General features: G+C 41.3%; 1 protein-coding gene across 2 annotated transcripts in view; it reads right to left on the bottom strand.

Moving 5' to 3' along the window:
- Positions 1 to 3642: 3642 nt before the first annotated feature.
- The window catches only part of LOC115612696 (fibronectin type-III domain-containing protein 3a-like), a 47502-nt gene continuing 26297 nt past the window's right edge, over positions 3643 to 24847 (bottom strand). For both annotated transcript variants that reach the window (XM_030497300.1, XM_030497301.1), the window contains 22 exons: positions 22464 to 22698; positions 20998 to 21267; positions 19579 to 19634; positions 18284 to 18438; positions 17951 to 18010; positions 16325 to 16463; positions 15196 to 15249; positions 14412 to 14533; positions 14148 to 14322; positions 13851 to 13937; positions 13531 to 13669; positions 12905 to 12973; positions 12543 to 12661; positions 12332 to 12437; positions 11574 to 11749; positions 10653 to 10766; positions 10304 to 10453; positions 9682 to 9962; positions 8788 to 9000; positions 8048 to 8214; positions 6946 to 7067; positions 3643 to 6220 (listed from right to left, as the gene is read on the bottom strand). In XM_030497300.1, the coding sequence (XP_030353160.1) occupies positions 5903 to 6220; positions 6946 to 7067; positions 8048 to 8214; positions 8788 to 9000; positions 9682 to 9962; positions 10304 to 10453; positions 10653 to 10766; positions 11574 to 11749; positions 12332 to 12437; positions 12543 to 12661; positions 12905 to 12973; positions 13531 to 13669; positions 13851 to 13937; positions 14148 to 14322; positions 14412 to 14533; positions 15196 to 15249; positions 16325 to 16463; positions 17951 to 18010; positions 18284 to 18438; positions 19579 to 19634; positions 20998 to 21267; positions 22464 to 22698 (3327 nt within the window). In that variant the 3' untranslated portion in view covers positions 3643 to 5902. The remainder of the gene's footprint in view (positions 6221 to 6945; positions 7068 to 8047; positions 8215 to 8787; positions 9001 to 9681; positions 9963 to 10303; positions 10454 to 10652; positions 10767 to 11573; positions 11750 to 12331; positions 12438 to 12542; positions 12662 to 12904; positions 12974 to 13530; positions 13670 to 13850; positions 13938 to 14147; positions 14323 to 14411; positions 14534 to 15195; positions 15250 to 16324; positions 16464 to 17950; positions 18011 to 18283; positions 18439 to 19578; positions 19635 to 20997; positions 21268 to 22463; positions 22699 to 24847) is intronic.

Raw genomic sequence — 24847 nt, 5'->3', positions numbered from 1 at the left:
GCCTGGAAACCAGTGGCAAGAAGAGACAGAGAACCAGTTTCCACCAGGTAGATATTTGTCCCTAGGGCCACCAGTGCCTTTGGCCTGGGCAGCATGAGCTGGAGCAGGTCTGCCTGGCCATGAAAATTTCCTCCCCCCGGCAGCCCTCTGGGGCAGGGCTGTGCTGTGAATGCCTGTGTTCAGTGTGCTGCAGGCACCATGCGTTGGCTGAGTGAAGAGCCGTCACCCTTCATCTTTGCTCAGACACTGGGGTTTCTTTCAGTGGTGGAAAACAGGAAACTAGGTCACGGCGTGGCCAGGCCAAGCGCTGACTTCTCCATCTGCCACCGCTGAACCGGGGACGTTCATCAAAGACAACTGTCTCCCAGCTGGCAGCGATGTGCTCGAAGAAACAGGGACAACAGCCACACACTGTTCAGCCCGGGTGAGCATGCGCCGGCTGGGGCTTAGCTCTGCCCAGGGTGCATCATTTAAATCACCAATGCAGAGTTAAGTGGTGGGAATTTCTTCTTAGGTGGGTTTTGTTCAGGTGTTTAAGGTGCAGCAAAGTAAAGCCTCAGCACACAGACTGCTTTTCCTTATTTGAGGCGTTCAGGTGCCTAAATCTCTTGAAAAACCCCGCGGCCAGCTGTTCTGCCTCTTAGGAATGGCAGCAGAAACCTCCTTAGATGTTAGAACCAGGGATCTGTCGACACAATGCAGTGACTGTGTTCAGCACTGACCTTTCGAGCCCAAATCCCACTCTGTTTGGCTCTCCAAAATGCTGGCTTTTGAATAGTTCTTCAGACAGGAAAAGCTGCAAAGAGCAGCGCTCTGAGGAGAACGGAGCAGGTTTATTTTGTACCGGGTACCCCACTCACTTCTGCCAGCACACCAGTTCCTGAGTTATGGACGAATTTCCAAGGACTCTGGCTGGATACATCCTGCTGTTGAGCCGAGCGGTGTTTGCAGCCCGGTGTCCCTGCTCTCTCCGCCGTGTGCAGTTAACCTCCAGCTTCCCAGCGCCTCCCCTTGCTTTTCCCTCTCGCTGGCCCCTCTTCCCTCGCCTCCCCCGTCCGGCGCTTTCCAGCTCCTCATCTCTGATCTGTTCTGAAGTGGAAAGTAAATCCGAGCTAAGCAGCTGAGTGCCTCATTTTGAAGACTGATGTTTAAATAAAGGCTCTCCCCTCCTATCTTAATAACGTCGTTAAAGTGCTGTCAGGAGAAATTTCTCACTTGGCAGCATATGCCGAGGAGGAGCTCAAAGGGGAAAGGCCCCAAGTAAACATGGGATGATGAAAAGAACGATGGAAAATGATGCAACTGGCCCAAATGGGCTAATTAAATGTCTGGTATCAAAGAGCTCTTCTACCTTACTTGGTGACTGCAGGCACTTTCTGCAGGGTAAGCAGAAAAGCGGTGTGGGGGGTGTGTGTTCAGGGCAGCATCATTAGTGGTGTGTAGGTGGAGGGTGGAAGGTGGATGACTCCACATGGGAAGCACAGAAACAGCTACAAAAAGTCAAGTGGCCCCAGCTGGATCCCTCAGATGTGCCAGGGACCTCCCGGCACAGCAGCACTTCGGCTCTGGTGGCAGGAAAGCCATCCTGCAGGCAAAGCATCCATGTCTGCCAGGCACGATGCCCACCTCCCAGCTGCCCCACTCCTCAGTGCAGCCTTGAGGACACTCTTCTCAGCCTAAAGATTTCTGCTCATGGTACTCAGAGGTGCTGGAGGGATCTGGCAAATGACCAGGTGGATCCGAGGGGCTGTTCCTGTCTGGCTCCCGTCAGGGCATTGCCTCCCCTTGCAGCTCCTCCGCTATTGATCCGGGGCTCCGCTGCCAGACCTGGCTCTATGCACTTGGTGGGATTCACAGGACTTGAAAGAAAATGTTGAAAATGGCCCTTTTTCAAGCACAGTGAAGCCAAGGATAAATACCAGCATGGTAAATATTGTTTTATAATGGTGAATATTGTTTTTAAACAGTTGTCTGGCAAATACTGAATGTGTGAATCTAATATTCCTTGTATCTAATATTCTGTATTCTGGTGCCCGTGACTATAATTTCCATCATCGTGTTTTTCTTGGGAGTCTGGGAATTTGATAACAATAGTCATTTTCAGGCACTTGCAGGAGATGAGGAAAATAGTGAACATGTATCTGTCCAGCATGGTGCTGTCAGACGCTGGTTTTCTTGGCCTGGTGTGATGAAGAGGAGATACAAAACACACAGGAATATACAGATTTGAAATCGATGGATTTACACCTAATTTGGGTCCCTGGCTACGCAGTATTCAGGCTGGGGATCTTTCTGCATGGCAGGGAAGCAAGCAGATCAGTGTGGCTTTTGGGTGGTTGGAGATCACATTCCTTGTTGTGTCCCCGGCATCTCTGACCCTTAAATTTCCAATTTAAAGAAACTGGAAAATTCTGTGGCTTCAAACCAGAGCAGGCACTTCCCTGCTGTGGCAAGGGAAGAGCTTAAAGCAATTTTCCCTGCAAAACTTTTCATGCTTAGTGACCTGTCTGGGCTTGCTCAATCCATCCACAACCCATCTCAGCAGGGAGGCAGCAGCACCCACACTTGGAGATGCCATCACTAGAACATACCACCACTACCTACTGTCTGTTTCCTGCATGCTCTGTTTTCCCATCTTCTTCCTCAGCACTTCTGGGCCAGCTGGCTCCCCTTTTCCTCCCATCCACCGCCTACAGGGGTCCCCACCTTCTGCCCTGTCCCTGGTCCTCCCCCTCCAACACGCACTGTGGGATGCCAGGGGTGACTCAGATTCTCAGGCCAAGTGGGCAGCAGCCATTGACTGAAGTGCAGGCTGGATTTGAGTCTGTTCTCTCCGCTGGACAACACAGGTGGCAAAAGCCCTCTTTCAATTGCAACCAGTTAATTCTGTCCTTGTTGCTTGAGATTAGCACAAAAGCCACCGGGCAAGGCAGGAGGTCTCATCCTTGCTGGGTTAAACTTTACAAGCTCCTGTCTCAATGCTTAGATGGTTTGAATAGGCAGAACGAACACTGCTAGGGATGACTGGAGTGTGCTCTTTTCCTCTTCAACTTTTGCAGTCTTGGCCTTTGTGCTGTGTTGGCTCCTGTTCCACATTGGCCAAATTCTCTTTGGCCCGAGTGAAGCCACCCTGTATGACCTCACACTACTTCAGCCTCATCCCATGCTTCCACCTCAGGGCTTCCATCAACCCCACACATCACAACATCACGTCATACAAATATAGGAAAGTAATGAGCAAAATCCTGCACCACAAGTGAACTCAGTGCTGCTGACCAGGAGTGAAAAGGTTTCTCCTGAAGGTACAGAACTCAGTTCTTTCATGTCAATGTTCAGCGGTGACTTAGCTCTCACAACCCAAGTGAGAACAGCTCACCAGCTCCCGGGCTGCCCCTGCACCCTTCCAGCCTCACATAAAGGGCTTCGAGAACCAGCACCGCTTGGTCACGGGGCTGAGAGAGCTCTTGGAAAGGACAAGGATGGTGCTGTGCTAAGGCTCCCATGAGTAACTTTTCTTCTAGTAAGGGCTTAAGACCCTTAATAACAACTCTGAATGTGTTTCTTTACCTTAAATTACATACTACACAAATGATTGCTCCCGAGCAAGATTAAAAACCACAAAACCACACAACCACCCTGTAGTCAAATTTGAATACATTTGTATTATTTATTGGCTGTATTAAATATATTATCTATTTGATAGTTACAATTTAGTAATACAATGCATGGCAGCTTTAACATAAGTTTGAGATACCTCAAAATTACAATACAAGAAGACTGAAGATACCTACTACATGAATGCCACGAGGGTTTATTGTTCTGGAATGGGAACGGCTGACGGGAAAGCTGTGTTGTGGTCGGCTTTCCCGCAGGAAACACGAGTGTTTTGTGGCAATAACAAATGGACTTTGTTTCGCTTTTTTACGGTCATGACTTGTTAGTATTTACTCTGCAATCCTAATTTACCTTTTAAAATGATCAGAACTATTATTGCCAAATAAACCTCTACAAACTTCGTTCTAAGAGTTAAAGAAATAACCCTTTGGCAACAGAGATTTGCTGAAGGCCGTCTTATTTGCTAAAAGTAGACTATGAAGAGAAATAAAGACAGATTGTAAACTCTTCTGCAAACTAAAGACTAATATCTGTATAAAACTCTTTCCAACACTGGAGGGAGAGATTTCTATGATATAATAAATGATTAACTTAAAGTTCTGCTACAAGTAGAACAATACATTCAAACATACATTTTCCAGGACTTTTAATCAAAATAAATAGAGTACAAAATGAAGAGTACATTTTGAAAAGATTAATTTCAGATTGCACCATAAATCTACTTTTAAGAGTATTAAGCGATACTATGTCATAATTTAGGTTTTCCACATCTGAAATACAACACAATGCCTCAAACTACAACGCAACATTTTTCCTCAACTGCCATAGGAGAAAGACCCTTAAACTGATTAATTACTGGAAATACTTCGCCTGTAGCACTATCGCATCCAACACTCCACGTACAAGTGCATCGCTCTGATGGATATAAAGTGTAGCCGTATCTTTGCAAAATACACTAAATCTACCTTTCAGTGGCACATTCCAAATGCTGCTGGGAAGACCCATTCTGAACCCCACTCAAAATCTGCTGAATTCCAGCTTTCCGAACAGCCGACATCAAGATGGCAGCTGTAGGTATTCGTGAGCAGATTTAACAACAACAGTCATTTGTAGTGCACAGTGTCCACAAAATACATATCCCCCAGACAACCAGGACAAGTTTCTGAAAAGCTCACGGCAGGCTGAACATTCCCATCTAGAAAACCATGGAATGTGAAGCTGCTACCCCTGGGATAGCAAGTCCTTTAAAACATCATAGAAATGTTATCTAAAAAGAGTTCTTTCAGGTACAATTTGATCATCCAGATTAAGTTAGAAGGGCATCCAAAAGCAGTTTGAACTTTTTATTTTTAGGTTAATAATAGTACAAAAACATTTGCTCAGTTTGAGCCAAATAGTGTAACATTTATCATAAATGCACTCTTTCTCCTTAAAGACAACACCTGTGCTTTTCTGAAACCACTGCAGAGATTTAATCAGAAGCACAGGAAATTACTCTTCTCTCAGGCACTGAGAGTGAAATGTGGATTGGGCCAAGAGCTGCTTCACCAACAGCAGAAAGCATTTCGTTCCGAAATGTACGATACAAAAGGGGCCTCTTCTGCAATGCTGCACCTGAAACGTACATCACGTCCTGCTAACCTTTTGTCTAGCAGTTGGATTAAAACTCTTAAAAATGCCGGCACCCTCTACGTGAACACTTGAAATGATTATTACAGAATCCGAAATATTAAAATAACTGTAAAGTAGTAATATCACTAAGTCAATATTCTGCTTTCCTTCTACGGTATATTAAATGTGGTATGCTCTAGTAATGATCTGCAATACAGAACTGCTCTAAGCTTAAGCATTTGTGCTGCTGTATTTCATGTATACCGAACTACGACGATACCCGATTAAACACTGCGGATCGACTGCCGCTGCTCTGGTTGGACTGGAAAAGGACTGGTTCTACCAACGCCGCCTCTCTCCCACCGGCCAGAGGGCCCCACTTTGAACTGGGAGAGAGGAAGAGTGTGTGCACACACTGGTGTGTGCAGTAAGGCAGTTTGTTTTGCTGTTTTATCAACAGCTCACCCTGATTACAGAGGACCCAGGATTACCCTTTCTACAAGAAATCTGCGTTCAGTATTTGGAAAGGATCTGCCAACCCAGCCTCACTGTTAGCCAGCAGCAAAAGTGGAAACGCATGTAACGATACATTTCCAGCTAGGATTTTAATTAGAACTAACCATAAATACCCGAAATAGCTTCTGTACAAAAAGCTGAGTACTGCATAGGCTCTTGTCTACTTGATTACAAAGTACTGAATAACAACAGCGAATAAAATAGCAACCACTGCGAATCCGCAGAGAAGAACGATGGCGATGAAGCGCTCTTCGCGTAATGTCTTCTTAGTCTCTGCCAACTCCGTCGTCAGGTCAGCACCCTGCGGAACCAGCTCCTGTTTCTGAGATGAGAACACCGTACTGGGGCTGTAAGGTCCATACAGTTCTTGAGAGCCGGTAGAGTCTTGGGACTGGCGGCCGGCGCAGACTCTGATCCGATATTCACAGTTTGTCTGCAAGTTTGTGAGACGGAAGGAGGTCTCTGGTCCCTTGTACACCTGGTCAGAAGAAGAGGGAGAACTGCATTACATGGGTCCATCTTATAAACAGTACCTTCTGTTCCACTCCACAGGCACATGCGGTGCTGGACACTGCCTGAAGTCCTTCTCTTCAAGGCAACTTGAATTTATGAGTTGTTTTCTTATGAACATTCCAAAGCTTCCTGCTGTGCCCAACACTGACACACCTGGATGGTGAAGCTCAGAAAAAAGTTGTTCTGCACAGCTATTGTTCTGTATGGCTCTCCCAAGGTGTGGGGCAAGTGCCATCCATGACTGACAGAGGCAGCGATGCCACAGATGGAGAGATTTAAGAATCAAAAGCACCAAGGGAACTGCTGGGAGAAGAGGATAACCTGGTGTTAACCTGCTTCTAGACCACCAGTCCTCCCAGGGACTCCCCAGCCTGCCTTTGCAGCCACTTGCTTTTACACAGCAAAGAAAGGGTCAACAAAGACATGGAAGTCTGTGATCTTTAATCTGGGGCAACCTTCAATGGCACAAAGAGGTGGAACAGCAGGACCTGATGCTGGAAGCTGTTCACACCCATCTCACCAAGAGGAACTGACCAACACATGAAAAAAGCACCCTGGCAGCAGGACTGTGAGCTGAGCCCCTTGCTGAAATGAGGAATATCCCTGCTGCTACCATCAACAAATACAGACAGCTTCTTTTCCAATTATTTTTCAAAGTAAAGAAAGTTCATTCTGTGAAACAAAAGGTACCTGATCAAACTCTCTCCCAGCAGCGAGCTGAAGGATGTAAACAATGGAATCTCCTTTCATCGGCTGTAAAGGCTCCCATGTGATTTCGTAAGTGTTTTCTTCCAGCTGATTTGCTTTGGGTGCTAGGAAAAAAAAGTGATTTGTTGGTATTTCAGAAAGAGAGCACAACGGTCTCTAAAGATGTTCCTGTTTTTTCCAGCAGAAGAAAAGGTCCAAAATCACCAATTATCACCGTGACTCACTTTCACAGTTGATGTAGCAAAGGGCACTGGTTTCAGTAACAACAAGGAAGTTTTCCTGCTCCAGCTTAAAGAACACTTTGCTTGTGTATATTTTCCATTGAAACTGTCTCAGTTCTAAGGCAAGTGTCTGGTAAATGTAAAAGCTTGAGGTTTTTCCAATAGACTCGTTAGGAACATAGACGGAACTGTCATTCTTAGAGGGAACTGTCATTCAAATCATTTTAAGCAATTAAGATTTAATTCTTTCTTTTTCTTTGCTGTATTTCACGACACAAGCTTAAAAGATGATCATTGTAATATCTGCAGGTTACACTTGTCTGTCTTTTTGAGCTGACAAAATGAGCTGCTGATGTCTAACACCTGAACAGATGAGCAAGCACTTTCAGGTCACTACAGAAATCAGCATGTATGTGCCTGGGTATGTCCAGAGCTGAAGTTCCATGTTATAAACATGGTTGAGTCAACTAATTTTCCTGCAGGTAACTGTCATTCTCATCTTCAGAGTGACTTTCTCTAAAGACAATCTTTAACGTTCACATTAGAAAATGAAGATCAGAAGAATTATTTATGTTCTTATTTGCCTACATGCTGTTGTAACTTATATCAAATGAGAGCTATCCCTGAAAAATGACTTTCCAATTTCAAAAGAGTAGAAGAAATCCTCACTGTTGGGGTGGAAGAGCTACAGCCACTCACTGCTCCCACACCAGGAGACAGCAAGACAAAGGCCATCACAGCTAGTTTCTATTCCCTGCCCCTCAAAGGCCCTGCAAAGACACTGGGCTGGGAAGAGAGTCTGGCTGCAGTTCAATCTAGCACGCCAACAGCTTGTGGAAGTTCCTAGTGCAGTGTGAGCTCACCTTTAAGAGATGCGGGTGGAGACTTAGTTGTAGTGAAAGCGTAAACTTCAGAAAACCCTCCCTCTCCAGCATCATTATATGCCTGGATTTTAAAATAGTACGTAGTGGATTCACTGAGTCGCTGTACCTTGTATGTATGACAAGGTCCATTATAAACTGTAACAAACCTGGCGGAAAAACACAGAATACAAATCAGCATTATTCTGTACTCACAGATTTGTGACAACACATTCCAGGTGCCCTGGCTTTCTACACACATGCACAATTTGTACTGGTGGAAGTCATGAAGCAGTCACTCAGCCTGTCAAGGCACTAAGCTACAGCTGTACACAGGCTACCACTGAAGCTGTATCACCAAACTGGATTGAATCAAGAGAATAATCCCTGGTATACTAGGTAAGTTAGAATTTCAAGTTAAAGAACAGCCGTCAAGCCCAGGTTCCTCATGCATAAACTGGACTTCATTTTAGAATCTCCAAAGAATAAGAAAACCTGGCAACACAGGAAGATAGTAAAATATTACTATTTCAACAGGAACTGTATTTGCTGTTCACAAGTAAATAATAGTGCAACAGCTATTACCAGCATTTCTGGTGGAAAGATGGGATGCAGAAATATAAACTGAGGGGCAAACTGAGCCCAAATGACTTCCTAGCACACAGAAGGGAGAATACTTAAAACGTCTTATAAACGTGATCTGAAGTTGTAAAGCGACACTTGTAAACCTGTGTTTATCTTACCTGCCAAACCTGTCCTCCATCTGCAAGTTGAACTGGGTAGGGTTGGTAATTAAAGCTCTGCTAGGACCTTCACCCCATTTCAGTTTAAGGCTCTGGTAGCTGAAGACCACACATTCCAGGTGAGGAGGGTCAGGAGGTAGTGGTTTTGTTTTGGCTTTAATGGAATGACTGAAAGGACCAACTCCAAAGCTGTTTATGGCCTGTATTCTGATTCTAGAAACGTGAGAAGAGCAGCTATATGGTTAATTTACTGAGGTCCTGAAAAAATGTCAGGTAATAAAGCAAAAGTTAAAATTTGTGAAGAATGTAACTCCAAAAAAATAACACAATTGAAATGCAGTTAGAAATTAACTGTAAAAATAATCTACTGCCAAACAAGTCAACATATTACATTGTTTTTAACATAATGAACTTCAATGTCCCTCAGCATTGTTCAGGTTTACTCTGTTCAGTGAGCAAGTGCCCAGGTCCTCCCTGTTAACCTGTTTGCCTCCTGCTGACACTGAAGATCCACAACCTGACCTGAGCACGTAACATGGGCACAGCTACTTGGCTTTTACCCACGGGTTCATCCTCTTCTGGTGAGATCCCACTGAACACACTGCTTCAGAACTAAAAATGCTAAACCCAGGAGATCTAGATTCTGTCTCAAAGCCTTGGCTTTGAGACAGAATGTTCATTTTAACACAGCAATCTTAACTCTTGCCCCTAAACCACCATGGTTTGACTCTGGATATGAGAATTTGATTTTATTCCCATCCTCCAGTTGCACAGTGAGTTAAGCAAATAGTCTAAAAGACAAACGAAAACTTGCTCGAAAAAATTTAAACACTGTCCCCTAAGCTGTTGACTGAAAATCCTACTAACGTGGTTTCAGAATAAAATGATTATTACCTGTACAGAGTGTCAGGCAGCAGATTCTCAAGAACATGGCTTGTATTTCTTCCAACAGTTACAAGCTGCTTCTCCCCATACTCTATATTATATCCAGTGATCTCTGACCCATGACAACACGGTTCTTCCCATTGAATTGCAAGGCACGTTGATAAAGGAAGAGAAATTTCCATTTGATCTTCTTCAAGTAAATGCAGCACCGACACTGCTGCAGGCACTGACGCAGGGGTTGTCACCACACCGGTCTCGCCAAACAACCCGACTCCGGCGACATTCACAGCCTGAAAGGGAGACCGTGTGCTGTTTAATGAGTCTGCATTTTTCTAACCAGACACTGTGTTTCCTTTTGCGTGTGTTAAAAGTAGTTTGGAAGAGAAAGGAGAATCTCCCAGATAAAATGTAAACACAGCAAAATGGCTGGTAGTTAATGCAACACTAGATCTAAACCTCTTTTCTAGATACATGTAGTCAGGAGGGACTGAGGGAGAAGGGGAAGGGTTTTTACCAATTACCTTATATGCTGCATTAGTAGGTGACATGATTTTATTCACCTTAAGTTTTTCTTCAAACTGTATGTACTTGTTCGTTTGCTCAGTAACATGTAACAGAAGGCTTTTCATACCTGTACTCTGCAGTAATACATGGTTGCAGGTGTGAGACCTTTTACTTCATAGCTCAGGCCAGGGCCAGTGTAGAGGATGTGCATCGACCCTTCCACTTGTCCCCACTCCAGTCGGTATTCACTGATTTCTGCACCATTGCACGCAGGGCTCTGTGGGTTTAAGCAATAAATTTCCTTTCACCTATTGCACATACACATGTCCACCAGTCATGTGTGATCTCTTTTATGCTGAATGGAGACACTGGAAGAGAAGCTCTGGGCTTGAAACCTGAGCTTCAACTAGAATTGTCATTACAATTCTAAAAGCCAAATCTTAATCTGCATATTACTAAAAGTCTCTAACACCTACCTCCCATGAAACTACAGCACAGGTCGCACTTTTACAAGTTATCAGAGGTTTGCAACACTGATCGGGGGGTCCTGGAGCAGTACAGATCTCTGCTTTGTCAGAGTGAGGGCCAAACTGCAGGGAAATACAACTGCATGAATACAGCAACAGCAGTAGAGCAAAAACTGATGTGCAAGTGTATGAGCTGGAGAAAACAAATTATTTTTAACTTGATAGGGAAATAAACAGAAGAACTCAGTGCTTGGTTTCACAGCACTGTTTAAAACTCCTTTCAATTAGTTTATAAACTGGCCCTGTGCCTACAGAATATCTGTAACCCTCCCACCGCTACAGCTTTGTAACCCCCCCTTCCCCTGTAGTCAGGATCTGATTTCCAGAAGCAGCTGGGTACTGTTTCAGAAAGACCTTTATGCACCCAACATCTATCCCAACCTCTTTTCAAACCTGGTATTATTTGAACACACCCCTCTCCACACAATGCTCTTCCCACACCATCAACCTGCAGAGCCAATGCTAATTGTAAAACAGGGCAATTTCTTAAGGCACAAACATGAAGTGGTTATTCACAGCCAGAAGAGTAGGGCATACACCGCAGTCACAGAAATGACTAAAAGTAGTAAGAGAACATCTAGCTCTAACTTTGGACTAGTTACCTTTGGTTCCAACAGTCATCCAGTAAACAACAACAGAAACACAACACAGTGAACATCCCCTTAGCCAGGGACACTCAAGTCCTTCCTTCAGCCCTCATCTATTGAATCTTCTTTAAATCTTACTTTTTATGCTGTAAGAAATTTTGCACCTTCAACAGAACTACGACAGAAGACAGAAGCTACAAAACATCATCAGGCCTGTAAGACAATAGTATCATTACTATGTCCTGTGTAAAAAAACATTTGCTTTCGTTAGCACAGTGGTTACCCCAACTTTATTTGCTGCTCGGATCCAGAAGCAGTAGGTTCTCCCTGGAAGCAGATTGTTTACTACACATTCAGATGCTGGACCCTGATACACTTGTCTACGTTCATCTTGTTCAGAGTTTGCCATCTCCGCAATATATTCTGTAATGTCAGAACCTCCATCTACAGACGGTGGGCCTACAAAATAAAAAGATATTTCCCCCCCACCCCCATTAATTACACAAAGCACTTTTAAATTGTTTCTGATCAGCCTTTCAAGCTAAAAGTTGAGCCAGATGAATTCTAAACTTTAAAGTGCAGGCTTGTATTGTATATCTGAGCACAAACACTTTATGAAGCTTGCTTTCTTCCCCCCAGATACTGACAGATTAAAGACTAATCACGTTTCCTTCAAAAACCAGTATATCTTCATTACTTTTTGATTATCTCCTTTACTGAGATAAAAATAAGAGAAGGACGGCTAGTTTTTAAATTGCTGAGCAGGTCTCAGTAATGAGGAAGACCTTTATGTCTGCTTAAGTCTCACCATATCGTTGCACATGGATGCATCACCAAATCAGAGATGATTAGCATGCTTTGGTGGTCTTAAAAAACCAAAAGCCCCCAACCCCCTTCCCCCCAACTAAGGACATGGATTACATTTATATGTTTTTATTTTAAACAACCCCCACTCCTGTCCCCAAGAATTCTACACATTTTTCATTTGTGTTATGACATTTAAGATCAGAAAAGTATTTTGCTCAGAACACTGGAGCTTACCCCACTGTAAAGTGATTTCCTTGGGCTTAGCTTTGCCTGCCAGGCATGGAGCGTGACAAGGTCCGGGAGGAATAGCTGACGTTGTGACAGTCGTAACATCAGAAGCCTGGCAGTAACGCACAGTGTTTTAGAGTGGAAACACAAAACAACGTTTCACTACAACATGAAGAGAAATGGTCTGCAGAAGCAAATTAATTCTCTTTTTTCTCACCTGGCTTTCACCACCTTTACTGACACAGTACACTCTCATTCTGTATGAGGTGCCAGGCTTGAGATGATCACACACGTGTTCTCGCTGGGAACCGCTGTATATGGTGTCCCATTTGCTTCCTGAGGAAAGAAAGAAAATACTTTCCACTACAAAACTTGTGCAAAAAACCAAACCAAACCAAAAAACCCTTGGAAATTCTCTCACTCGGCTACTAAGACAGTCAAATTTGAATGATCAGTTATGCAGAGAACATGTACAGGGCAATACAAACATGTGAAAACAGAACAGTGACAGCCAGAGCAATGAATCAGCACACTGAATTGGCATGCACGCTCAATTAGTACCTAAAGATGATTGCTTACCAACTGATGGTTCTGAGATTTCCAAAAAGTATTTAGAAATGTCTGATCCTCCATTATCTTTGGGTGGTTCTGAAAGAAATCAGCACCTTACAATAAACTACAGAAGATTTAAAACCAACACATTATTTCATCAGCTTTTTCAGAGAACATTCATTCACTGCAGTATATACTCACATAGAAAACTCAATTCAAACAGAAACAGAAAACAGCATCCTTATATATTCACAATACATTTTCCAGAACAATAGGGGTTTTCTATTATTAACTGTGATTATGCCAGGAAGAAGAGTAACTAGGAAAATACTGCCAGTTTCAGGTATTGTCTCATTTTTTTAAGAGCACATAGAAATTAAGCATCACAGTAAATCTAGATGCCATTACACCTGAGGATGTTATGATAGCATTGACTGCTTCTCTAAACTGAATAAAGAAAAGCACTACTTTTGTACTATAGCCCCAAACCAAACCAAGTTGTAATGTTTTTGGTAATGCAAAGTGTTCTCCTGCAGTAATGCTATCTGCAGAGACAAATGATTACCCTGAGTTTGCCTCTGGTTTTAAATCTGCTGAGTGACTGTACATAGGTAAGCAGCACTCAAATACAACATGAACAAAAGGTAACCTACCCCATGTAACCTTCACACTGTGTGAATGGATCTTGCCCTTTACAGTGGGTTTACTCGGTGGTCCTGGTTTGTCAGGATTGGTGCTGTGTTCTACCACCTCACTGGGACTACTTTTTCCTTCGCTGTTGTAGGCAAAGAGCTGTTTCAGGAATAATCAGAATATATGATAAATGCTTTATTACCTGACAAGTAATAGCCTGCTGATTTACAGAAGTATTCTATAAAAATTCTATGGAAGTGTCTTAGCTGTATACTCCAGCTGCTAAACTCCAGAAAAGCATGCAGCCATAATTAAATCAGAAACAAAATTTAGTACAAACCCTAAACTTATAGGACGTACTCCTCCTAAGATTTCTTAAAGTGCATGAGAGTTCATCTCCATTGTACTGTGGCTGGAAACCGTAACCCTGTAAAGGAGGGAAAATAAGAACACAGAGAGTCACAAATTTTCCACAATAAAACAAAAACCAGATCAGGTCAATTGCATTTTTGTCTGTTTCATGAGTACATGCAAACAGCTGCAGTTATTTTGCAGCATGTTATTAGAAAGTAAATTCGTTTATTTAAGCACTACTGCATATCAAGCTTTTACACATACAACGAACCCCAGCACTTACAGAACCTTCCTCTTCCATGTCTAAACTGTAAGTGAGGGAGTCATCTGAAGACACCCCACTAGGTGGGCTCCACCTCACCGACAGCCAGGTCACTCCTGCCTCAACAAGCACGGGGGGTGATGGGGCTGGTGGGACAATCCCCGCTGTATAGTATGTCACTGGCTCGCTGAACCCACTGCAAAAATACAAAATAAAATTACAATGTTAACAACAGCACACCAAACTGATGAGAAAATAAACTGTTTGCTATGTTGTGTTCATTACCTCATTCCAATATCATTTTTAGCAGCTAATCTGAGCGAGTATTTTGTGGAAGGAGAGAGTTTGGTAAGTTTATACTGCTTCAGGTGCCCGTAGTAGCATTCTTTGAAGGGTCCATTCTTCCCCTTTAAAGAAGTGAGAACAACCCAAGTCACTTTTCGCATGAGGACTGCATGCTCCCTGCTGAGGTCAATTTCTTCACTCTCAACTGTCCTGAATTTCATTTCACTAATAGTTAACAAAAATGAGTAAGCCTAAAGAACATCCAAAGCTCACGTCATGGTCATACAGAGTATGCTGATTGTAATCCTTAGCATTCTTGATAATAAACCCACATTTTGATTGAGGTGTCTGCTGATTTTTTGGCACTGTAATTTGACAAAATGGTAATAAATGACTGCAATTGAAAACAAAACACATTTCTGATTTTACCACTGTAATACATTTCAATAAGAAGTTCAAAAGCTGAGCGATATTTGTGACAACAACAAGCCAGATGCTCATCCATTTCAACAGAGCACAGGAATTAACGATGCTCTGAATGACAGGAACCAAATGAGGGATCTACACTGTCCTCCCAGAGGATCTGAATGGATTGTCTACAGGAGATGCTGCCACACTAGTAGTTTGATTCAAGCTTTTTAATTGGTTTGTCCCTTTAAAACTGTTTGGACAGTTGCACTGAAAATAGCTGACGTACCTAAGCAAAAAGTATTTTTAAGTATAATTGGTCTACAGATGTCATTATGATTTTTTTTTTTTTTTTTTGTACTAGAAAAGGTCTTACCTCATCCCATTCTAAAAGAAAATTAGTTATTTTGGAACCATTGTCATTTGAAGACTATAAGAAAAAGAAACAATGACAAAAGTTAAAATCAAATGGTTGTACTTTTCTAAGTATTATTTCACATTAAAAAAAAACCCCAAAACATTTTAACAATGTAATATAACATACTCCAATTGCCTTTTAAAACAAAACATTTAGCATAGAGCTGAAAGGAACCTGCAGCAGGACCAGAGAAGAGCCCTCCTCTTCCATACACACACTTGTGATAACCTGAAACTCTACTGGGGGCACAGACACCTATTCCCTAAAATGAGTTAGAAAGGCCAAAAACCAGCTGGTATTTTAACTAGTTTAATTCCTTGCTCCTGATGGCTTTCCAGGCTGCTATACTACTTGTATTAATTCTGATAGTTTGTTAATTAATTTGATATTTAATATTAAACTCATGAATAGTTTTATGAATAACACAAATGAGATGCATACCACTTTTTTCCTTGTGTCCTTGCACTGCGTGCTCACCAGCTGCCTGAGCAACGTAAGCAACATTTGTGCTTGATATGACATATGAATCGGGAACTTCCTTCACTTTCTAAGTACAGGTTATACAAATAATTTAACTAATTAAAGTCATTTAGCTATATGCCATTTTCCAGGTATAATACAGTTATAAGAAAAACACAAGACAACAAGAAAACAGTTGTCAACAAGTCTTCAGAGGTACTGCATACATCCAAAAGTCAGATTATTAAACTTCAATCCACAAACTAGCCAAAGAATGTTACTCTGAATGGGTCAGAATAACTGTAAGAACTCAGAATTATAACATTAAGTTGTACCTATTTATCATCCAGGAACACCAAGCAAAGAAATAAATGCTCTATTCTTTCCTCTGCTGCTGGTTCAGAAGAGAACTTTCCTACTGAATAGTTCATACTGGGAGAGATCCGCTACTGACTCTATCATGCTAAAGCATGCAAGAAACTAAGTAAACGTTGAAAGAAAGAGGAAGAAACATGATTTCAGTTATCAGCCTCCACTGCGTGACTTAAAAGCCAACACCTAAAGTACACACTAAATCATTGACCAAGCTAATTTAAACATACCGTGGGTGATACATCAGACTTCTTACCTTCCACTGCAAGCTCAGGCTGTTTTTGGTTCTGTTGATCAGCTTCGGTGCAGCTGGACAGTCCGGCTCACAACTTTCTGTAGTGAAACTCACTAATTCTGAAATGGATTCTTTTATGGAACTGCTGGTTGCTGAAACTCTGAACAAAGGACAATTAATTGTGTTGCTGTTGCATCAGCACCTGACAGTTTAAGGAAAAGGCTGTCAGCTTTAGAAATGCATTTAATTCCGGCAGTGGTTACAGCCACAAAGACCAGCCTGCTCACAGAAAACAAGTGCCCAATCACTCTTCTTTCAGATCACTGATTCTGAAAGACAATTTTATGCCTTTTCATTCAGGAAGAAACAACAAAAAAATCAGTTTATTCAGTCGCTGCAGGGTCTAGTAATGGATGCCCACATTCTAAGAAACACTACTGTCCCTTCTATGTCCCGGGAGACCGGAGCATGCTGACATAGCGTGATGGAGCTCACATAGGTACACTTACTGATCTGAAGACTCCATTTGGCATCCTTCATTTACTTTACAATTACTATCTCTCTCAATGGAGATATGTCAGTGATGAAATACACGTGGAGCCATGATGAAAACTATAGCGAGTGTAACCAAATGGTAACAGAATACCTGACTTGAAATGAACCTTTTGCTAAAAAGACCTTGAGATTCAAATTAACACTTGTGCAAGAGTAGGGATACTAACATGGGCTCAATCAGCTGTTCAGGCAATAAACCCACATTTATCAGTGTTTGATTGTTTAAATGGTACAGAATCTCTAGAACAGTTGTGCTCATTTATGGTTGTTTTTGAAAAGCAATGACGACTAATTGTTCAGAAATACTGTCTGTCTTATCAAATGAATTGTAGGTAGAAGAAGGTTGGCCTCTACAGAAAGCAACACCATGAACCAAACCCACACTACGCTACACTGTGCAAGTGGAGCTGTGCTGAGTATTTAACACACTCAGAACTCTTCTGCAGTTTAACAGGAGTTGGCTTCAGTAAGTCTTAAAACTGGTTTCCTCCCATGCCCAAGCACTGAGGAGCATTTCTGCTGCTGGATCACAGTGTTCTGCTTGTTTAACCAGCTTGTCTTTTCCCCGACCAGTTAAACACCGTCTCCAGTAACACTTATTTGCTCTGCGTGGCATTTCTTGAATGTCACGTCCTGCTCCCTTGTAACACAGCCTGTTTCAACCAGCCTCCACTTCCTTTCTTGCACTGCTACAGAAGCTTGCAGTTTAGAGAAGCAGCTTTACAAACCAAGCTAGTAAGTCAGGCTTGTGAATCCACATTCAAGGCTAACATTTTATTTATTGCTGCCTTCAGCCTACAACCATCTCTCACTGAGTTCAACCTTGTTCTAAGAAAAAAAATACCAACAGAGGATAACTTAAAGTTTGTATTTGAGAAACACGAAGAGACAGAAAAGATAGTAGGGAAGAAAATGAGGTGACATTTCAATGAAAGTGGGAATTTAGATATCAACAGTAGTGTCCATAGCTATGGCATTTTTGCAGAATGTTCCTCAAGTTCTTTGTGATCAGCCCTTTTTCATGAAGCCACAGTGATTATGTATTTAAGATACCAAACCAAAGCACGAAGTATTTAATTCCCAGCAACGTACCTGGCATGATAATCAGTTGCTGGTCTGAGATCGGGAAGTGTAATTGTTAATTCTTCCCCACTGGGAAAATGGGAAAAAAGAAAAAAGAAGAGAGTTACAGCTCTTTCTTACACTTTAAAGGATAAAAGCTTATTGAAAAGCAAAACCATGTAGCGCACATTTAATTTTCACGTTTCCCATTGTCCATGTAACTCTTAGTGATATTACTTAAAATTTATTTCACGTGAAGTAAGTAGGTCTGCAAGTCAACAAACAGCTCCTGATAGAGAGATTGCTGATGTGTTAATGGTTTTAAACATCGGTATTGTGCTTAAATGAAGAAACTAAACTTACACATAGACAGATTTAAATTTTCCATTTTTACCACTGTTGGATATTGCTACTTCAAATGTAAATGCTGCTGGACTATGACTATGGCTCTCTCCATTCTGTGAACTAACTGGGAGATTCCAGGACAGAACGGCTGATCTTGCTTGTATATCAGAAACCTATTAAAAGCATAAATAATGCAAGTAAGTTTGCTTTCTGCAATAAAAGGTATATTAGTCAATAACATGGTGTTGCTAATTTGCCTATGAAGTTCCTCACTGGAGGAATTCTTTACCTTTATAGTGGAAATACTGAGTCATTATTTGAATTTATTTCCTCTTTTAATTTCTAAAACAATCATATTAAAGGATTTCCCTTCAAACACTAAAAAAATGTACAAACACACGACACTATCTCAGTGCAAGAAGAGAAACGTTCTATTTCACCTACACTGGTTGTATCACTCATTTGGAGCAAATTTTCAGATTCAGGAGTCTTGAACAAACACTGACACCAGATCTATGCCTAGGCACAGTCAGATGGCCTAACTTCCCTACTCTGTTCTAACTCCCTCACATAACATTTAACCACTAAGCTAAAGGATTGCAAGATGCTCTGATTTTAATGTTCACAACTAAAGTTTTTGGTCTAAATTTTTTGCTGCTTACTTCAAATTTTCTCTCACAAGCTCAACACAGCCTTCTGTTAGCATTAAATACAGATGTCAGAAACAGCAACAAAACTACTGTAAATAAAGAGCTAGAAAGCTGGGGGAAAGTATCTGCATACTGTATAGATAATGCAAAGAGTTTCATTAAGAATGCTCAAGATCAAAAATATCAGTGCAGTTTTAGCCTTTAGGCATTTAAATTTACATCAGACTCCAGCTTCATGTACATACTCAAATATTTGCTCCGATTCCTAAACATCATGTAAAAAGATGATCTATTTTTGTAAACTCTATTCCCAATATTCTTAAATCCTCTATGCTGAATGAAGAATGGTTCCAAGAGTGGATAGACTTCCGTTAGGTTAGCAGGCCCTTGGTTTGCTGGGTACTAGAGCTCTCACATACACTTGACAACTTGCCTTACAGACTGGGAAACTGAGGCAGACAGACTGTTTCAGAAAGTTGAGAAATAGTGGGTTTCCATAGCATGGTTGCCCTTTCCCAGCTATAACCTCTAACAGCTAAAATACATTTTCTCTATTAAAAATATAAACCATTAAGAAAAAAGAAAGAGAGATCAATAAGAGAGACGTTATTTTATAGAAAGTATAGGCACGGAAAATAATGGTATTTTAAGGATAATACTTACAACTGGCTTGCCAATGCTCAAGTGAATATCACATTTCTTGGACTCTGTGTCAGATTCTGCAATTTCAAATACAAAACAGATTACCCAAAACCCCAAGAGTAAACCAGTCTGTTACAAAAACGCCACCACAAGATGGAGTTCGCCTTAATAAGAGTTTAACAATAGTACTTATTGTGCAAAGTTCATTTCCCCTGTTTGTTTTGGCTGTGTGAAGGGTAGAAACATGAACTATCCAAAACTAACAGTGTTACAAAAACCCTTTTAGTATATCCTGCACAAAGGGTGTATTTTCCTAATGGGAGCATAAATAGGTTTTCTTTGACAACTCAAAAACATTCCTCCAAAAACGAAAGGTGTTAAAAAAATGACAATAAGATCTTATCTATTGAACGTGCTTTCCTTGAATTTCTATTGCAAAATACTTGGTCTAGGCATAATTTGGAAGAAGCCTAATCAAAACTGCACACTAAAAATACAGGTACCCTTTTGGTACCTGTAAGTAATCTTTACAGCTGTAAACTGAATCCTATCTTTACAATTGTCCATGTCGAACAGTTCAGGATATTATTCTGCAAATAAAAAAATCTCCCCCCCACAAATTTGTATTAAGACAAATCTTTAATCAAGTATATTTTTCATCCTTGAGACAAGTTGGATAAAAGCTTCCACCTCTCTTTACTTCCCAAGATACAAAGTCAGATTTCTCTTTTAACTGAAGAGATAAATACAACAGTGACACAGACGAGGACTAGACCTTGTGGCCTAACAAGACCACTTAGTTTAGGACACATACAAAACTCTAAAAGATGCTCAGACTGTTTAAGGAATCATGGTAAGAAACTGCCTGTACTTCAGTGACACTGTTTCAAACCAACAGGAAAGATTCCGTACACTAAGTATTTCAGTACATGCAAATAGCCACAAGCTATTAAAAAGCTCATTCAAGCAAAGCAGTGAACTGAAATTACAACTGATCAGACAGTAACCTGTAACCTGACAGCTGCTCAAACCTTCCTACTTCTCAGAGTTTTAAATAACTCCTAGTTATCTGAAAAATACCCCAAAGAATGACACCAGAAGTCTTTCATAAACGTACCCATAGATCACCCTCACTTTGAACACTGATCAGTCCCAGCTTAGAAAAGGCAGAGAAGTAACCAAAAGGCTTAAAATTAAATCTTCCTGAAGACCTTGTCTGATAAATCTCAAAAGAAGAAATCTGACATTACTATGATTTCTAGAGGAAATTAAAATATCTAACCGTAATGGAAAGTATTTCAGGCTTTCCCTAATCCTAAATAGTCAAATTTACAAATTTCTTTTTCAGAAACTATTTTACAATGAATTTACAGCATCTTCTGTTACAGAAGAATCTAGATTCTTAATTTTATTTTTTTTAACCCTTCCAATGCAACCTACCTCCCATCTCTGTGTCTGGACCGCCCTTTGTTTTTCCTAGCTGCTTCTGCTTTAGTGGTCCTCCTGCCCCTTGCTGTCCCTTTCCATTTCCATTCTGAAGTGTTGCATTGGAAGAATTAACTTTATGTGGTGAAGATGGAGGACTGTTAAGTTTATTGTTAGTATGACCACTAGCTTGTCTGTCTTTTAGTCTTTTCTTCAAGTGTTCTTGCATTTTGAGACTCCTTTCATCCCGCTGAATGAAGTTGGTTCTTCCATGAGAACGAGGTTCTACAAAGAAAGGAGAACTTACTTCATTATTCAGTACAATTTATTAGACACCTGATAAACTCTCTGTAAGTTAGGAGTAACTACAGCAGAACCAGAACTTGAACACCTGTGGAACTTCACTGTGCTTGCTGTCAGTCTGTAGATGCATGGAGCTCCATGGCTCATGTAACCTGGGCTTGGTGCACATGGGAACTCCTGAGGAGTTTCACAGCTGATGCTCAGGTGTCCCTGGGCAGCAGAGCAACAGACAGGAAACCTGCACGTACTGCCCGGCTCCCTGGCCCAGCTTCACCAGACTTCAGGATCCTCGCTACATAAAGAGGTTTTGGACTGGACTCAAATCAGTGCAGAAGCATAAAGATCAGGTAGTAGAACAACATACCTGGGGGTTTCATTCTACAGCAAAATATACAAGATATCTGCAGGCAAATTTCCATTTTTCCTATTTAACCCATATCAAAATTCAATCACATTTTCAAAAAGTGTAAGCAAATTTAGGAGCCAAACTAACTTTTAAAACATAGCTTGGGTGCTACTGAATATTTTTACCCTAGACATGAGCCAAAATAGCTTAATTATCAACTTAAGCTTGAGAGGGAGACAGCGAATGGTCTTACGTAGTCCAATTTCTTTGTGTTAAATGCTTGTTTATATGTAATAAGGCTTACAGCTTGGTTTAATTCAGTGGTGCCCCCATTCCTCCACTTAAGTATTGCTTCATTCAGTATTTAAATATAGAGTGGACTTACACGTCATCCTCCAACACAGCTTACTATGTTTTTTTGGTTTATGAATGTTTTTTCTTTCCACCCATATTTGGTCTCTGTCCAGTTAAAAAAATACATTAAAGTATCAAATGAAATGCATTTTCAAAAAAACTTCATGCCAAGGCTATGACAAAACACAGCAGCTTTGAAGAGCACAATTTTAGAGAAAGGCAGAAGTCATTGGGGCATTTACAGTAACAAAAGTAAAGATCCATGAAGAATACGCACAGTATTAGAACACTTCAAAGTTAAATCCTTAAAAACAGAACAGAGGATTTTAACAACACAGATAAATCTCAGGGACTCTAATAACTAGCATCAAAATCACAGAAATGTGTAAAAGAGCTGCTGACACAACTCAACTGTCTCAATCAAGATGCACCGAGTGAAAGGCCTTCTCGTGTATTTAAACATGAGCTGCGCTCTCACCTTGTTCTTGAAACAGGTGTGGTGGTGGATGCTGGTGAATGAACTGTGGTGGCAGCTCTCCTGTCCCCGGAACCGGAGGGTACACTGGGTGAGGGGGGTGGGGGAGCAGAGCATGGTGGTGATGCATGTAATGTGGCACATGGGGAGGAGGAGGAGGAGGAGGATGCATGGAAGGATGGAATTCAGCCGAGTGTGGCAACACCACCACTTTACGAACTCCGTTTTCTTCCACCACCTGTCACGCAACACAAGAAATTAAGTTAGTATGGTAACAATCTTTTAAACATTGTACATTTGATAAAGAATCTCTACACTTAAGTTTATATCCACAACCTGTCTGTCAGGGATATATATACACACTGAAATGAATTCCAGTGGGAACCCAACACATTACTGCAAGAAACTGGAGTTTGAGGCAGTCAGTTTTAAGAAATTGAGCCTCACGCACCAAAGTGCTAAGTAATCTTTAATTTATGAATAATGTATATACTTTTTTAAACAAGTAATGTGAATTGATCAGGGTAATTCCCAGTCCACTTGTACTCGCAGTTAGATGAACTGCTTCAGACCACATCCGGACCGACAGCGCTATTGTATGTACAAGTCGCTGCATGCCGTCAGATTTGAGGTACACGTCTGCATACATGATCTTAGCCTGTGGCAAGTACAAAGTACCACAAGTCAGCTCTGCTGTCTTGTACTATGATCCAACCCAACTCAAATGTCAAAGTATTTCATGTTTGCCTCAGGCTAAGAGAATTCAGATGAGGAACCTGTCTGTGCATCTGAACTCTAGGATAAAAAGACGTTAAGACAGCGCATGCATATGTATGCACATGCATACTTCTAAGGATGTGTCCCAAACTGGCAATTTATAGGCTCCTTCTGTAACCTAACTCTGCCAGCATGAAATACATTATTATCTCAATGTATTGTTTTTCCTGCAGTACATTAAAAATAGGTTAAGGTTTTATACAATAACGCTTCTCTAAATCTTAAAACTGCAAAGAGACTTTGGACAGAACACTGGTTTTAGAAGACAAGATCAAAGAGTAACACCAGAGCAGGATTCACAAGCCAACATATTAAACGATGATGACACTGAACTACGACAATTTCAGTCTTATCTTTAGTACTCCTGGAACAGACAAGCAGAGACTGAGGTTTACAGGGTCCTTTCTCCAGGCAGGTTCATAGTACAGACAGAGGACATCTGCACTGCCGCCTTGTCATTCTGTGGCTACAGCCTGTTTTGTGTAACTGAGGGATTAAGTTTTCAGCACCTACAGTTCTGACAGGGTCAAAGGCTTCTGAGTTGACCATCAGAAAACTCACCGGGTCATATTCCAGTTTGTTTCTTCTGCCACAACACAGAAGTCCACTGGCAGAAGATTCAGACTGTATCTAATGAGAATCTGACTCAGAAGCAAACTAGACTCTATTAAATCCTATTTAAAGTCAGACAACAATTTGTTTTCTCCCTCACACAAAAGATTAAAGAGGTATGAGCAATGGGGGGGGGGGCAGGGATAAAATCAATGACAGAAAAATGTTCACCATTAAAGGCAAACTGACACTTAAAAATTAATCAAGTCCCAGTAGGAAAACCAGGCATTTTTCTTAGATTGGCTTAAAATTAGTCTGCAGCTTTATGCCTCCTTCCTTCTACATCAGTCATCTCCTCCCAGCTGCATTTCAAACTGCAAATCACAAATGCTATTAGGCAGAGCATTACAGTGCTTTAGTATTAACAGAGATGGATCATGTAGCCAGCAGAAAGCATTATCTGTGGATGCAAGTGGGGGACGCTTCCCAGCTGCAGGCGGGTGTACACAACTGAGATGCAAAAAAGTGGTTTTATTAAAATGTAATCCATGAAGTAAATCCATTTAAAGGAAGCAGTCAAAATGTTTTATCCTGTTAGCTCCTTTGAGATCCCCTCTTACAGCATATTTAGTTTGGCTATAAGAGATCACTGTAGTGTTTCCTAGTTGGCCAAGAAGGCATTACGGATGTTGAAATGCTGCTTATGCCAAAAGCGCGTGCTGAAAAGCTCCTCAGCAAAAGATAGAGCAACGAGAAATTATTCTTCTGAAGGGAAATGGAATGTGTCCACTCACAAACTGCTATGACAAAGTTCAGCTGTGAGATGACCTCAGAGTCAGCTGATTTATTAGCAATTCTTAACAGACTTTAAATGGAAGAAAAAAATTACAAGAAGTCATTTAAAACTAAGCTTACACTGAATACACTGTTTTAGAAACAACGTGGGGGGCTTTTTGGTTCATCAACAGAACTAAATACACCGCTTGAACTGCATTACATTGTGTAGTATAACACATGCTATAATACATACAAGCCAAAGTCATAGCAAATTCTGACGG

This window comes from Strigops habroptila, chromosome 9 (assembly GCF_004027225.2).
Source record: "Strigops habroptila isolate Jane chromosome 9, bStrHab1.2.pri, whole genome shotgun sequence".
NCBI classification, from domain to species: domain Eukaryota; kingdom Metazoa; phylum Chordata; class Aves; order Psittaciformes; family Psittacidae; genus Strigops; species Strigops habroptila.
Note: the sequence above shows the minus strand (reverse complement) of the source record. Positions and strands in the feature narration are given on the sequence as shown.